The sequence below is a fragment of the Coenobita brevimanus genome, chromosome 30 (genome assembly GCF_032717465.1).
Source record: "Coenobita brevimanus isolate Jiangsu-jjx chromosome 30, ASM3271746v2, whole genome shotgun sequence".
NCBI lineage: Eukaryota > Metazoa > Arthropoda > Malacostraca > Decapoda > Coenobitidae > Coenobita > Coenobita brevimanus.
The window spans coordinates 27,445,503-27,460,702 of record NC_136983.1 but is presented as its reverse complement, the minus strand read 5'-3'; the positions used below and the strand labels follow the sequence as shown (position 1 = coordinate 27,460,702).

The 15,200-nt window shown below is 40.2% G+C and overlaps 1 protein-coding gene across 1 annotated transcript; it reads left to right on the top strand.

Moving 5' to 3' along the window:
- The first annotated feature begins 8,803 nt into the window (after positions 1 to 8,803).
- Positions 8,804 to 9,229, top strand: LOC145395266 (uncharacterized). The gene has a single exon (XM_080268947.1). The coding sequence runs from the start codon at positions 8,804 to 8,806 to the stop codon at positions 9,227 to 9,229; it is 426 nt and encodes a 141-aa protein (XP_080125073.1).
- The last annotated feature ends 5,971 nt before the right edge of the window (positions 9,230 to 15,200 follow it).

Here is a 15,200-nt window from a genome sequence, read left to right as displayed (position 1 = left end):
TCATCCAAGCCTTCGTACATCTACAACAGACGCTTCATTCCGTTCTGTCCACAAAACTTAATCATCTCTGCATACACCTTATCAGTACTTGTTATCTCCTCCTTCATCTGCATCATAGCATTTTTCACTTCTGCCAGTGTCGTATTTCCTGTCACTATATCCCATCTCTGCACAATACCCAAAACTGATCATGTTTCCTACCGCGCTACCCTCCCCATTCCGCTTCATCTGCCTCTTACTGCACTTATATATCTATTAGTATTTTTCCATTTTCATCTGTTACACTTTCACTTTTTGCTTCCTTCATTTCTTAATTATTTTGCATCCCTGTCCAAAATAGTTTCCCATTTTCAGAGTATTTGCATTCATACTTCTTTCAAGATTGTCATTTACCTTCCTTTTCTCTTTGCTAGTCTTTTGGTACTCTACTTACACTCAGTGTATTCCCTTCTTCCATCTGAACCCCTTACCTGCATATACTCTTACCACTTCTTTTTCCTCCGATGTCCTTTCAGCCTCTTCATCCCATCAAGTTGTGTCTTTTTTTCTAGTTGTTAACCATATGACACCGCACACAACATTGGCATTTCTAAGAAAACAGTTCCTATATGCATTCCAGATCTATTTTCTCCAAAATCATGGATTCTAATCTTGTCCACCACCTTCGCTTTGTGTTCATCTTTAGTTCTTTGCTTTTCAGCTTCTCCACTTTCAGTCTCTCGTTCTGACTTTCCTCTCTCGTTTTACCTATCTCGCTCCTCTCAGTTTAACGCTGCATAACATAATTATACTCGTATGATAAGATAAACCTCCGCATTGCCTTCTCACCGCCTTTGTATCGACAACACTCCCAAGCATCTTTCTACAAGCACGCAATCTGTCAGTTTCTTTTCAGTGTTCTTATCCTTCCCTTTGGGCTGTGTATATTGGGCAGCATCTTTGACCATAAAATATGAATGACAATGCATTAACTCCTTTCCAATTCATGTCCTTCAGTCACTTTCCACTATCCTGCTTTAGTGGTACTTCATAATGAATCATTACATCATTCACTGGTCCAGTGTCATCTCTCCCATTCATGTCACCCATCACAAACACTCTGTAACTCCTGGGGAGCACTCCTATCGCTCCATCCAGCTGATGCCAGATCCTATCTTTTTCAACCTCACCCCTGTCATTGCAGAGTTCCTATGTAACAATCACTACCATTTTCACCTTCTCAGACTGAAACCTGCCGTACATACGGCTCGGACTGACACATCAATAATCTTTCATTCCCCTCTGCCACTCATCGCTCACCAGTAACGCAGCTCCTTCACTGAATCTTATTCTCAGTCTTACACGTTTCACACCTACTTCTGCACGTTGCACCCTTTCATTTTTGTTTTGCACATTACCATCATGGCATACGTAGCATTCTTAACATATTCACCACTTCCACACTCTTACACTTCTCATACACGCCTCTCACATTTCACACGGCCATAATGGACTTGCCCACTTTTCCTGGACATTGGGCAAGTACTGGACCCTCCGAGGCTCTCTGAAGTTCTTCCAGGAAAATAATGAAATAGAGAGATGGGGAATGCTGACCCCTGCCAGAATTCTCCTCTGTTTTGTATAGACCCGAGGGAATGCGTTTTAATGAAGTTACCACTCAGCTTAACAGGCAATGCATATCAAGGAGCAGCTCTATCCATCTATCTCCTACTAATGATTATTGGACACAAGGTGCTTCACTCCCTTTGACTATAGCGGCTTTAGTGAGGCCACAGCACGACATATTATCACACTTCATCACATCACATCATAACATATCACCCTGTCTCACCACACTACTCCCACCACTCTATACATCACACCATAACACACCACACCACTGCACATCATATCACAGCATACCACACCACCCTCATACACCCACACAACACAACAAACCACATCATCCTGTCCACCAAACCACACAAAATCTCCCTCCCTCACCACACCGTACCACCTGCCACACCACACCACACCTCACCGCACCACACCAAACCACACCACACCACACCACACCACACCACACTACACCACACCACATAATCATTCTTCCACACTATACCATACTGAAAGGCCCTAAATTAAAAACTCCCGCTCATAGTAGTTGTACTTGATTTTCTCACTAGGGCTACAATACTGTTTCTCGCACTACGAGTAGTTGTACACATACAACACCGCATTCTTCCTCAAATATACGACCAGAACCAAGATCTTTTTCTTTTCTGTCGCCAAATCTACACTACTTTATTCAGTAACCAAATCTGCAGCTCTATATTCATCCCCAGACTCACGTATAAAACCCACAGTGCACACCACCAGGCCTTGAAATATTTAACCTCCAGCAAGATACAATGACAGTTTGGCGCCTGTGGAAGTGTGCGGTTACCGTATTTTCTTTGGCATAACACTTTTTGCTTAGAGATATATTGCGTATTACACTTTAATATTATCTTGTATGCCGCGCATATCTCTTCAACTTAGACATAATGTACAGGAAGATGTGAAAGTGTAAATGAAGGTGTAATTGGCTAAATCAATAGGTGAGGAAGAAACGTCATGAAATCTTCAATGATAAATGAGAATACGACTCCTTAGACGCCTCCTGTATCGACTCCCTGATGCCCGCCAGTACACGAGTGTCGGCCCGACGCCTGGTTCATTCCTCACGTGGTTCAGTATTTGCGGTATCCCGCCTTATTATTACACCCGCGTGCATAGCGTGAGGGGGGTATGCACTTGTTTTGGTTGGTTTGTTTGTCTGTCGTCTGTCCTTTTATCTGTCCTTTTTTATATTTGAAACCCGAAGTAATGATTCAGGAGCAGTCGAAACAGGCGATTACATTTTGTCGGAGTGGAATACAGATCACAGATCATAGGCCAGGAGTAAGTTCAGCTCAGATACTTTTAATCTAATTTAGCCAAACACTGGAGGGGTAGAGGGCCAGGAGTAAATAAAATGATTCAAATTTAAGAATAGTCAAAAGCAGAGATTACAGGACAAGATCAGAGGTCCGGCTCAATAACTCAAGTAGTTTTGATTTCATTTGGACCAAACTTGGTAGAAGGGACCAAGGATGAAGTAATTCTGTAAAAAACAAAACAAAAAAAGTCTAAGCCATAGAGCAAGGTGAACTAAAATTTAATACCTTTAATTCGAATTACACCAAACTCAGTGGAACGTCTGAAGGTTAGGGAAGGATAACCTAATTCGGGCTTAAGAATGATAGTTAGAAGGTCAAGGTAATAGGGCAGAGTTAAATGTTGGGCCTTTGATTGTTGGGCATGGGTGTTGCACTCGCTGATATTCTCTCTCTCTCTCTCTCTCTCTCTCTCTCCCCTGAACCACTCGCCTTTTTATCTTCGTTTCCTTTCATCCTCTCTTCCCCATTTCACCTCTTACCCGTGTCCTCTCGTCCTCACTTCCTCTATTTCCCACTTTCTCTTCCCAGCATTTTCATTTCCCTTTCCTCACTTTCTTGCCTCTTCGATACCTTGCTTCCTTGCTTGTTTACAGCTTTGCTTCCTCGCGTCCTCTTGTCTACATTCTCACTTCCTCAATCATTCTGCAAAGCTAACGGCTGCCTGTCTCATTACCTCACTCTCTCTTGAACCACTCATCTTTTCGTCTCTCTTCTGTACCGAAACTTAAGTGAGGCTACTGCCAAAAACCCAGTCATTTAATTATCATGCGTCATTTCTTACCACATGAGGTCGTTGTAACTGGACGCAGTGATTGTTCCTGGACATGAATGATTAAACATGATGCTGAACAGTCTAAGTGGACCAAAGTGGAAAAAAAAATGAGTGTGTAACCCGGCATGCATTGGCATGAGAACCTATACCCACAAAGCTGAGTATGCACATTCGGAAACTACATGAATCATTTGAGGTGTGCATTCATATCAGGCAAGAGAGAGAAGGCACACTTTCTTTTAGCTGAAACAACACCATTAGCAAGTTTGCTCGATCGAAGACGTTCCACACTTTCAAGTTTGCTTAATTCATATGAAAGAGAATCGTTTACGCTCCTACTACGACGAATGATTTTGAAGAGCATGCGCTGCATTGCGCCTTGTGTGAGACACAGTAGGTCTTGGGCAACTTGAGTAATTTTACTGGCACTGACAGGGAAGACTTCCAGGACTGTATACTCTCCATGGTTCTGGAACCAAGAATTTCAATTGTTGTGGGGGGGCTCACCATCTACTTTTTTTTTTTTCTCCGAGGAAGAAGGAACCAAAGGCTAGGAGACCGCAAAACAGTTCCTTCCAAGAAAAAAAGAAAGAACAATACAAAAGAGAGAAAAATTCAAGATCCGTTCATTTCGAGATGCCCGGAAACACTACATTTGAAAGACTGGAGATCATAGGAAGTAGGAACTACAGGCAGAGGGAGACACTTCCAGAAATGACCTGTTGCATAGATGAAGGACTGGGAGTAACGGTTAACTCTTGCATTAGAGTTGGACAGAAAAGGGATGAGAGTTTGTTGCCAGACGGGTGCGTAGCACCCGTCGTAGTGGTGGAGGGATGCAAGTAGACAGTTCAGGGGAACAGTGACCATGGAAGTAGCGATAGAAAAAAGATAAAGAGGCAACTTTGCGGTGACGAGACAAAGGTTGAAGGGAGCCAGTAAAAGAAGGAGAGTTAATGAGACGAAAAGCCTTTGACTCCACCCTATGAAGAAGACCTGTATGTGGGGAACCTCTTCACACATGAGAGTTGTACTCTATACAGGGGCGAATAAATCCGTGCATAAAGTCAACAACTGTGCAGGGGGAAAGAAGGTAAGAAGTCAGCTTAGCACACCCAATCTCTTGGCTGCAGATTTTTCAAGAGATGTAATAGAATCTTTCCAAGATAAATCCCGAGTGAATGAAACCCCAATCATGTTCAAGGTTGATGCAGGATTGAGCTGGATATTATTAAACATTAATGCGTACTCCTGTGGATGATTTTGTCGGGTTGATAGGTGTAAAAACTGAGTCTTTGATGCATTAAAAACAACAAGATTATTCTTACTCCAGTCAGAGATACGAGCCAAGTCAGACATTAGATGTGTCATAGCCTCATCCCTTGTTTGTGAAGTAACTGCTGAGATGGGAGTTGCGGGAACCGCATGGAAAGGTGAAGGGTGGAGTTATCAGCGTATGAGTGGATAGGGTTAGATGTACAGCTTAGAAGGTCATTGATGAATAAAAGGAAGAGTTGGTGATAGGACAGAGCCCTGAGGAACACCACTGTTGATAGATCTAGGAGAAGAATGATGGCGGTCTACAACAGCAGCTATAGAACGACCAGAAAGGAAGCTAGCGATGAAGGCACAGATAGAAGGATAGAAACCGTAAGAGGGCAGTTTGAAAATTAAAAATTTATGCCAGACTTGATCGAAAGCCTTTTAGATGTCAAGTGCAATGGCAAAGCTTTCGCCAAAGTCCCGAAAGGAGGATGACAGGAGTCTGAAAGGTAGGTGAGAAGATCCCCACTGGAGCATCCCTGACGGAACCCGTACTGACGATCAGAAAGAAGGTTGTGATAAGAAAGATGCCTTAAAATTTTTCTATCGAGAATTGACTCGAAAACTTTCGAAATACAGGACGTTAAAGCAATTGGACGATAGTTGGAGGGTTGGGAGTGGTCACCCTTCTTTGGGACTGGCTGAATGAGAGCAAACTTCCAGCAAGAAGGAAAGGTGCAAGTTGACAGACAAAGGCGAAAGAGTTTGCCTAGGCAGGGTGTAAGCACAGAAGCATAGTTCTTGAGAACAACAGGAGGGACTCCATCAGGCCCATATGCTTTGTTAGTAATGAGGCCAGTGATGGCTGAAAATAAATCAGTTGAAGAAATTTTAATGTCTGCCATGAGGAAGTCAGAGGGGGGAAGTGATGGAGGAACAGCAAAGAAAGTCTGAGTGAGAAGATCTGCTTTATCAGCAGAAATAGCTACAAAGCCATCAGAATAGAAAATAGGATGGATGGATGATGAGGTAAAGTTGTTAGACAGGTTTTTGGCAAGGTGCCAGAATGAGAAGGACGAATTCGAGCTGGAGAGATGAGAGCATTTAGTACGGATGAAATTATTTTTAGCACAGCGAAGAACAGACTTAGGACAATTCCTGTCAGAAAGATAAAAAAGTTGTGATTCAGGGGTGGGTAGGCTCTGGTACCTTTTCTAGGCCCTCTCCTTGTTGTGGACAGCAATAGAACAAGTGTGATTAAACCAATGCTTTCTTGCATTAGTCAAAGGATATGAGAAGGGAATGTATGCTTCCATGCCTGAGAGAATAACCTCCGCAATGCGCAAAGCACACACAGATGGCTCTCGGCCATGGAAGCAATAATCATTCCAGGGAAAATCAAAGAAATGCTGCCCGTGGGCCTCCCAATCTACAGTTCCAAAGTGCCACAGTCGACGTTTCTTTGGAGAGTCCACAGGCCATACCGGAGTGATAGGACAGGTTAAGGTATTAAGGTTTTGATTGGAGGAGCCCATCGGAGAGGAAACAGTAACAGTGTAAACAGAAGGATTAGTTGTAGGGAAGAGGTCAGTTATGTTGGACCACCCTCCAAGGCAGTCAGGGATATGGGTAGGGTGCTGTACAAGCTGTTCTAGGTCATTAAGGGTAGAAAAGATGTAGCCTTGCTCACCAGGTGGATCAGTGAAAGGAGAGGAGAGCCAAAGGAGGTGGTGAACATTGAAATATCCAAGAACTGAGATTTCAGAGAAAGGAGAAATTGATAGAATGTGTTCAATCGTAGAAGTAAGATAGTCAAAGAATTTTTGATACTCAGTAGAATTATGGGATATGTGTAGATATATTTAGTCAGAGATTGACAGGAGAGCCGAAGCCAGAGAGTAAAGAATTCAGAAGAATCAAGTTCAGGAACACGAGGGCAAGGTAAGTCGTTGTGTACTATTGGCCACAGAAGTTTCGTTCCTCTCATTGTGGGAGATTTGATGAATGTGGCAACGTTGCATTCTCCCCCTCTACACCCCCTCCCTCCACCCGTCTCCCCAGATAGCTTCTGAGGTTTATGAACCGCGTTGTGAAGCACCTGAACGTCCGAGTTTACTGCATGTTACTCGATATGATGGGCATGATATATTATGCCTGTTGCTAATGAAAATTTGCGTGTTTCATGACTGTAGTCATTTTTGCGGGAGTTATTAGAATGTATAAATGTGTCATGCCATTTGTACCAAATCACAGTAGTAATACCAAATACTAAAGCATCTGGCGTTACTTCCGACATTCTTCCAGTGTTATTAATGACTACACTCTTATAATCTGCTTAGGCCGACCAGTGCTACGAACAAGTTAAGGAAATGTTTTTTTTTTTTTTTCTCATCTATTCATTCATTTATGAATTCATTAATATCGAAAGAGTGAGAGCAACAAATTTAAAATAGAAATTAAGAATACACAAAAGTCTGTCAAAGTGATAAGCACATTAGAAACTGGCAACATCCAAGGGTGAACATACTAGATGAAGTAATATTTTAATAAAAATTAAAGAAGATTACCCGACAGAACACTGACAACCAGATAATTAGATTGTGTCGATAATATAGGTGATATGGCAGCCCTATCACAATCTAGGGCTCAGCCATAAAATCCCTCGTTACGACAGTAAAATCGGTGTAATCTTTAACCTTTCTTCCATCTTGCGTTTCTCTGCAATACCAGTATCCACTAGAATAAGACCACTGATGAGGAGGGATCCAGTAATGAAGACATTATGTGAACGGATGTGTCACTCAGAACGCATGTATGAAAAATAAAGAAACGGCATCAGAAGTGTGACTGTAAAAAAGCATAATAATACGGCGCCGTCTAACAGGGGTGGAGGATGAAAAGGCTCACATAGGAAATGATGAAAGGCAAATAAAAAGTGAACACTGATGAGTATGAAATACTCTACAGACAAAAGAAGAGACTGAGCGACGACAATAACATGTCGAAGGACAAGGATAGACGTGGAAAGGCAAGGTGAGAAGGCGAAGGATAGGAAGACTGAAACCAAGTATATAAATGATATATGAGTAAATATTTGTCGGTAGTAATAGTCATTCTATTTGTAATATATATTACTGTATGCAGTTTTACAAAAGGAAAGGCAAGGTGAGAAGGCGAAGGATAGGAAGACGGAAACCAAGTATATAAATGATCTATGGGTAAGTATTTGTCCGTAGTAATAGTCAGTATATTTGTAACATATATTACTGTATACAGTTTTACAAAAGGAAAGGCAAGGTGAGAAGGCGATGGATAGGAAGACGGAAACCAGGTATATAAAATAATGATATATTGGGAAGTATCATCAAGTAAGTTAACATCGTTAACTCTGAATTATTTCATCATATTTATATATTTTTCCGTAGTAGTATCATTATATCTATAACATATATTACTGTATACTGTTTAAAAAAATAATACACACCATTAAACATATATACATAAATAAATAAATATATATATATATATATATATATATATATATATATATATATATATATATATATATATATATCTATCTATATATAGGGAGAGAGAGAGAGAGAGAGGGGGGGGGGAAGGAAGAATTCAAATTGTTAAGTGCCGAATTCTCCGAACCATCTGTAAGGAAGGCGTTTATCCACATCTTCCTCCCCCTCCCCTCCCTCCAGGATTTACTCCTCAGAATCCGAGGTGTTCTGATATCTCATGGCACGGTTTTGTTCTCATAACCCGTTGCACCACCGCCAGGAAATGACAACCTTAAGCAATGGATCCACCTCCAGACAAGTTAGCAAAGCGAGGCCAAATTATTGGCATGAAGGAAGCAGGCCACACTGGAGCAGAGATAGCAGCACACCTCGGTTTATCTAAGCCAACTGTGCGACGGTGGATTCAAAGATGGGAGGAATCTGCCTGTCTACTAGATCGCCCTAGGTGTGCAGCACCGAGAAAAACCACCCCTCAAGAGGACAGACAAATAATTAGCGAAGTTGAAAACGATCCTTTCACCAACGCAGTTGCTATCCAGGAAAGGCTGCATATGAATGTGTCTGCAGAAACTGTTAGGAGGCGACTTCACGAAACAGGACATCATCACCGAACTCCTGCAGTGAAAGGGCTACTTGACGATAGACATCGTGAGGCCAGGCTTCGCTTTGCTCACCAGCACGTTGACAAAGATTTATCATTCTAGGGCCGAGTTATCTTCTCAGATGAGAAGTCATTTTCTTCGTCAACCCATGGCCGACTTCACTGTTGGAGGGTAAACGGCACTAGGTATAACAGGCGCAACATCTACGAGGTGGCCAGAAGTGGCCATGTGACGGCCAATGTGTGGGGTTGGATACACCTCTATGGAATTGGAGAAATGGCAGAAATAGACGGGAGGTTCAACTTTGAAAAATACATAGAGATCCTGGAAGAGGTAATGCTGCCTAGTGTACGAAGTTTTGCCCTGCCTTTTCCTGAGCAGATCATCTATATGCAGGTGTGTGTGTTTGTTGTTTATAGTAAATATATATGCCATATACTATTAGTAACTTTTACAATTAAACACTTTTTCATGATAAAAAATAAGTGCATCGGGGTCCTATTCATATGAACTGTCTCATCGTAATTTCAAGACCAGTTTGACAACCATTTGGGTATTTAATGGCTCTTACTAAATTCATTATACTAAACGATTGATGATTTTTTACTGGAGTTATTCTTAATCATTGCCTACAAGCAGTAGCAATGAACTTTACCGGTCACGTGTGAACACTGTAAGACAATCGTTAACCTGTCCTGTTTTCTCTCCATTCCTAGGATAATTCGCCCATCCACACAGCGAGAATTGTCAGATGCTGGTTTGAGGAGCAACGACATCTAGAGCTTCTGGAATGGCCTAGCAGGGGATGTGACCTCAACCCTATAGAAAATGTATGGGGAAGCATTGTTAATTCATGGGTGCCTGGCCAGGAGAGAACCTCCCGCCAGTTACTGGATCACAGCAGGGCTGAGTGGGAGACATTCAGACGCAATGCACACATCATATATAATGATGTTTCATCTATGCCACAGCGATTGCAAGATGTAATAGAATGCGATGGAGGGTGGACTAAATATTAGATTTAATTTTGAACAGGTTGAAACTTTTATTGTAACCATGTTTGGTTACCTGACTGTATCAATATCATTTAAGTTTATTTATTTACCGGGTGGGAGAAGTTAAGGATTGTCCTGTGAATATATGAAATGAAATGCATGACCTTTTACACATGTATGAACGTGCGTAAATAACCAAAGGTATCGGGTCAAAATTGGAAACAATATATATATGTTCTCTTTTCAGGTTCTCCTTGCAGGGAAAATGTCACTTCATGTTGTAATAACTATAAAATAAACACTATGTATTACATATTTTTCCTTATTACATTGACATGTAGCTTAGTGACGATGATTCACTGGTTTTCATGCACGATGCGTGCCATATTATGTTAACTGGAATACATAACTGAATAATCTTCCATAATACAGTATATTTGGGAAAATAAAATGTTTATCTACATTTGTTTCATAAACATAGTCATTTGTCATGAGCTGCCTCTGACTTAGTTACCGGATAATTTTATAGTTTCTCTCTATCATTGTTTCTCTCGGTAATTTGTTTTTCTTCTTCCACCACCCCCCTTCTCTCTCTCTCTCTCTCTCTCTCTCTCTCTCTCTCTCTCTCTCTCTCTCTGTATATATATATATATATATATATATATATATATATATATATATATATATATATATATATGCATAATGGTTACCTTTTTAAAAAAAACACAATACAGTAATGTTATAGATACAATAATACTACTACGGACAAATATATAAATATGATGAAATAATTCAGAGTAAATGTTTACTAATTTGATTATATTTCCCTATATATATATATATATATATATATATATATATATATATATATATATATATATATAATTTCAGTCTGCCAATCCTTCCCCTTCTCACTTTCTTTCCTCGTTTATTTTTATCAAACCGTTTACAGTAATATGGGTTATAGGTAGATACGCTGACTACTACTACGGACAAATATACAGATGCGAAGAAATAACGCAGAGTAAATGATGCTTAGTTATTTCATTATAGTTTACCCATATATCTTTTTAACTATATACGGTAATATGTTACAAATATTATGACTATTAGTACGGACAATATCCATTTATCTTTTATATACATGGCTTCAATCTAACTATCCTTCGCCTTCTCACCTTGCCTTTCCTTTTGTCAAACTGTATACAGTAATATATGTTACAAATATACTGACTATTACTACGGACAAATACTTACCCATAGATCATTTATATACTTGGTTTCCGTCTTCCTATCCATCGCCTTCTCACCTTGCCTTTCCTTTTGTAAAACTGCATACAGTAATATATATAACAAATAGAATGATTATTACTACCGACAAATATTTACTCATATATCATTTATATACTTGGTTTCAGTCTTCCTATCCTTCGCCTTCTCACCTTGCCTTTCCACGTCTATCCTTGTCCTTCGACATGTTATTGTCGTCGCTCAGTCTCTTCTTTTGTCTGTAGAGTATTTCATACTCATCAGTGTTCACTTTTTATTTGCCTTTCATCATTTCCTATGTGAGCCTTTTCATCCTCCACCCCTGTTAGACGGCGCCGTATTATTATGCTTTTTTACAGTCACACTTCTGATGCCGTTTCTTTATTTTTCATACATGCGTTCTGAGTGACACATCCGTTCACATAATGTCTTCATTACTGGATCCCTCCTCATCAGTGGTCTTATTCTAGTGGATACTGGTATTACAGAGAAACGCAAGATGGAAGAAAGGTTAAAGATTACACCGATTTTACTGTCGTAACGAGGGATTTTATGGCTGAGCCCTAGATTGTGATAGGGCTGCCATATCACCTATATTATCGACACAATCTAATTATCTGGTTGTCAGTGTTCTGTCGGGTAATCTTCTTTAATTTTTATTAAAATATTACTTCATCTAGTATGTTCACCCTTGGATGTTGCCAGTTTCTAAAGTGTTTATCACTTTGACAGACTTTTGTGTATTCTTAATTTCTATTTTAAATTTGTTGCTCTCACTCTTTCGATATTAATGAATTCATAAATGAATGAATAGATGAGAAAAAAAAAAAAAACATTTCCTTAACTTGTTCGTAGCACTGGTCGGCCTAAGCAGATTATAAGAGTGTAGTCATTAATAACACTGGAAGAATGTCGGAAATAACGCCAGATGCTTTAGTATTTGGTATTACTACTGTGATTTGGTACAAATGGCATGACACATTTATACATTCTAATAACTCCCGCAAAAATGACTACAGTCATGAAACACGCAAATTTTCATTAGCAACAGGCATAATATATCATGCCCATCATATCGAGTAACATGCAGTAAACTCGGACGTTCAGGTGCTTCACAACGCGGTTCATAAACCTCAGAAGCTATCTGGGGAGACGGGTGGAGGGAGGGGGTGTAGAGGGGGAGAATGCAACGTTGCCACATTCATCAAATCGCCCACAATGAGAGGAACGAAACTTCTGTGGCCAATAGTACATATACATTACAGCCACCTTTGGCTTTAAAATGAGTATAGAGAAAGTAGGAGGATACAGAAAAGGGTTTGCTGTCAGTTGCCTCAGACAGCTGAGTCTCATTAACCCACCCCATCCCGACCGATTTTCCACAACTGACTCCCCCCAGTCCCGACCAATTTTGGAAAACAATTTTTTTTGGCTTAAACCTCCGGTTTTGGTGAGAAACATTAAAAATTAATAGAGAAATCGCTCACCTGAGGTTTAAAATACTCGATACAGGTAGCAGTACTCCATACCTTACTGGGTTTTCTGTTAGGCTGGCTCCAAAGAAAATGCATTCTATGGGAGGGTAACTATTCCACACCACTCATAAATGGTATTTATTTATTTATTTGGTACGAATTTATATGTAGGACGAGAGTATATTGGTTTTCAAACAGCAAAATAGGCAACATAACCATTGTTTCACTCCCTAACACATCAACATACCTGACCTTTTTTGGCGACATTACCTGATCATCATTACTGACTGCTTCTTCCTCTAATGCTACGTAAACTTTGTCCTCCACATTGTCACTTCTCTGAATACTTCCCGGCTTTGGTTGTATTAGCTTTTCCTACTACCTCTGCTGATTATTTTAGGACTTTTGTTAGTCTGTCATTCAACTCATCAATGTCACATTCAGCATTACTGAGAGCCTGAAATCTGTTCCTTATTTCCAACTGAAAAGCTGCTTTGTTTTCGCTGACTTTTATTGGGCATATCTTTTTGTCTTTAATCATCTTCTTTCTTTCACTTTTGAAATTGAATCTTGCTGTGCAACCCACCATTCTATGGTCACTTCCAATATTTACTTTGTTGATAACTGTGACGTTTGTGATTGTATTATTCTTATTTGCTATAATGAAGTCGATTTCATTCTTTGTTTCTCCATTTGGGCTTCTCCAGGTCCACTTTCTCCCCGTTCTTTTGTGAAAGAATGTGTTCATTATTCTCATGTTAAACATTTCTGCAAAGTTTACCAACAATTCGCCTCTTTCGTTCCTTTCTCCCACTCCAAATTTTCCCATACATGCTTCTCCATTTTTTGATTTTCCAACTTTTGCATTGAAGTCTCCCATGATTATAGTATAGGTGGTCTTTTCTTCTTCCATAATCTGGGATATGTCATCATAGAATGTTTCAATTTCTTCATCTGAGCTCTGAGAAGTTGGTGCATATACTTGTATCACACACACACACATATATACGTGTGTGTGTGTGTGTGTGTGTGTGTGTGTGTGTGTGTGTGTGTGTGTGTGTGTGTGTGTGTGTGTGTGTGTGTGTGTGTGTGTGTGTGTGTGTGTGTGTGCTGCTGTGGTAGTCGTGGATATTTCTCCGCTATCACCTATCAACAATTCGGTTTAAGGCTCGCCTCAAGAAATACGTCAGTGACATAATAAATAGATTAATAAAACACAGCATGAATGTCAGATATCACACACTCTCTGCACACTAAAAAATAGCAGCTATACCCAACTTACATGTCTGTTTCTTAAGCTGCATATATAGTAATTGAAAACGTAATATAACATGTGAAGCGAAAGTGTTTCACTGATGCTTAGAAAATTGTTCATTGATGCACTAAACCTTTCGGGAACGATGGCTGAGCGTGTCTGATTGTGTAGCCTACGCCTAACCACGACTTTGGCTAACTCTCTGGTCAGAGATTAGCAATAATGAGTGTACATGCATGTAACATGTCCCACTATATGCAGTATAAAGTAGTATATATAGTTTTCTTTGTTTTTTAGAGTATTTGTGTAGGTAATGGAGGCAAAACGAGCTAGGTAGCTCTCCCACACAGAGCTGGCAGAATATTCTGAAGCTGGAGTATTTCAAGAGGACTGTTGGCATCACATTAGAACCCCTGAGTGACACAGAAACCCTTGATTGTTATTGTGGGTGGTGGGAAATTGACCTAGTGTAGCAGTGACCCTGTAATGGGGTCAGTGGTGGCCGAAATAATGGGTAATTAGGAAATGTTATATACAGGTCTGTAATCATGGGCCCAAACGAACAAGATACCTGTCAGACGAAGAGCTGGCAGAGTATGTGAAGTCGGAGGAGTTCAGCAGGACTGTTGACACAACACCAAAACCCAGAGTGACACAGAAACCAGTGATGTTAGTGAGGGTGATGTGACACTGACTGAGTGTACCAGTGACCCTAGTGGTGGTGTGACGGCCATCATTGCACCACACAGGGACCCACAACAAGAGCCTGACACACTGATTGAATGATTTAAGGGTAACGGTGTATATATTTATTACCTGTTTCCATTGATGCCAGGCACCCAGTTTTCTGTGGAACCCAGGGTTGGCAGGCCGACTGTGTGATATTTAGGTATTAGATATATAGGTTTAGGTAGTTTTTTTGCTCAGTTACATGTATGTGCATCTCAGGAAGAGAATAAGTCAATAGTACTTTTTTCCTTCACTATTTTTTTAAAGTAATTTATAGATGTAATTATTTTAGCTCAGTTTTAATAATTCCTAATCATCTGGTCTCCACAGGAGTTACATTTGTATTTCCT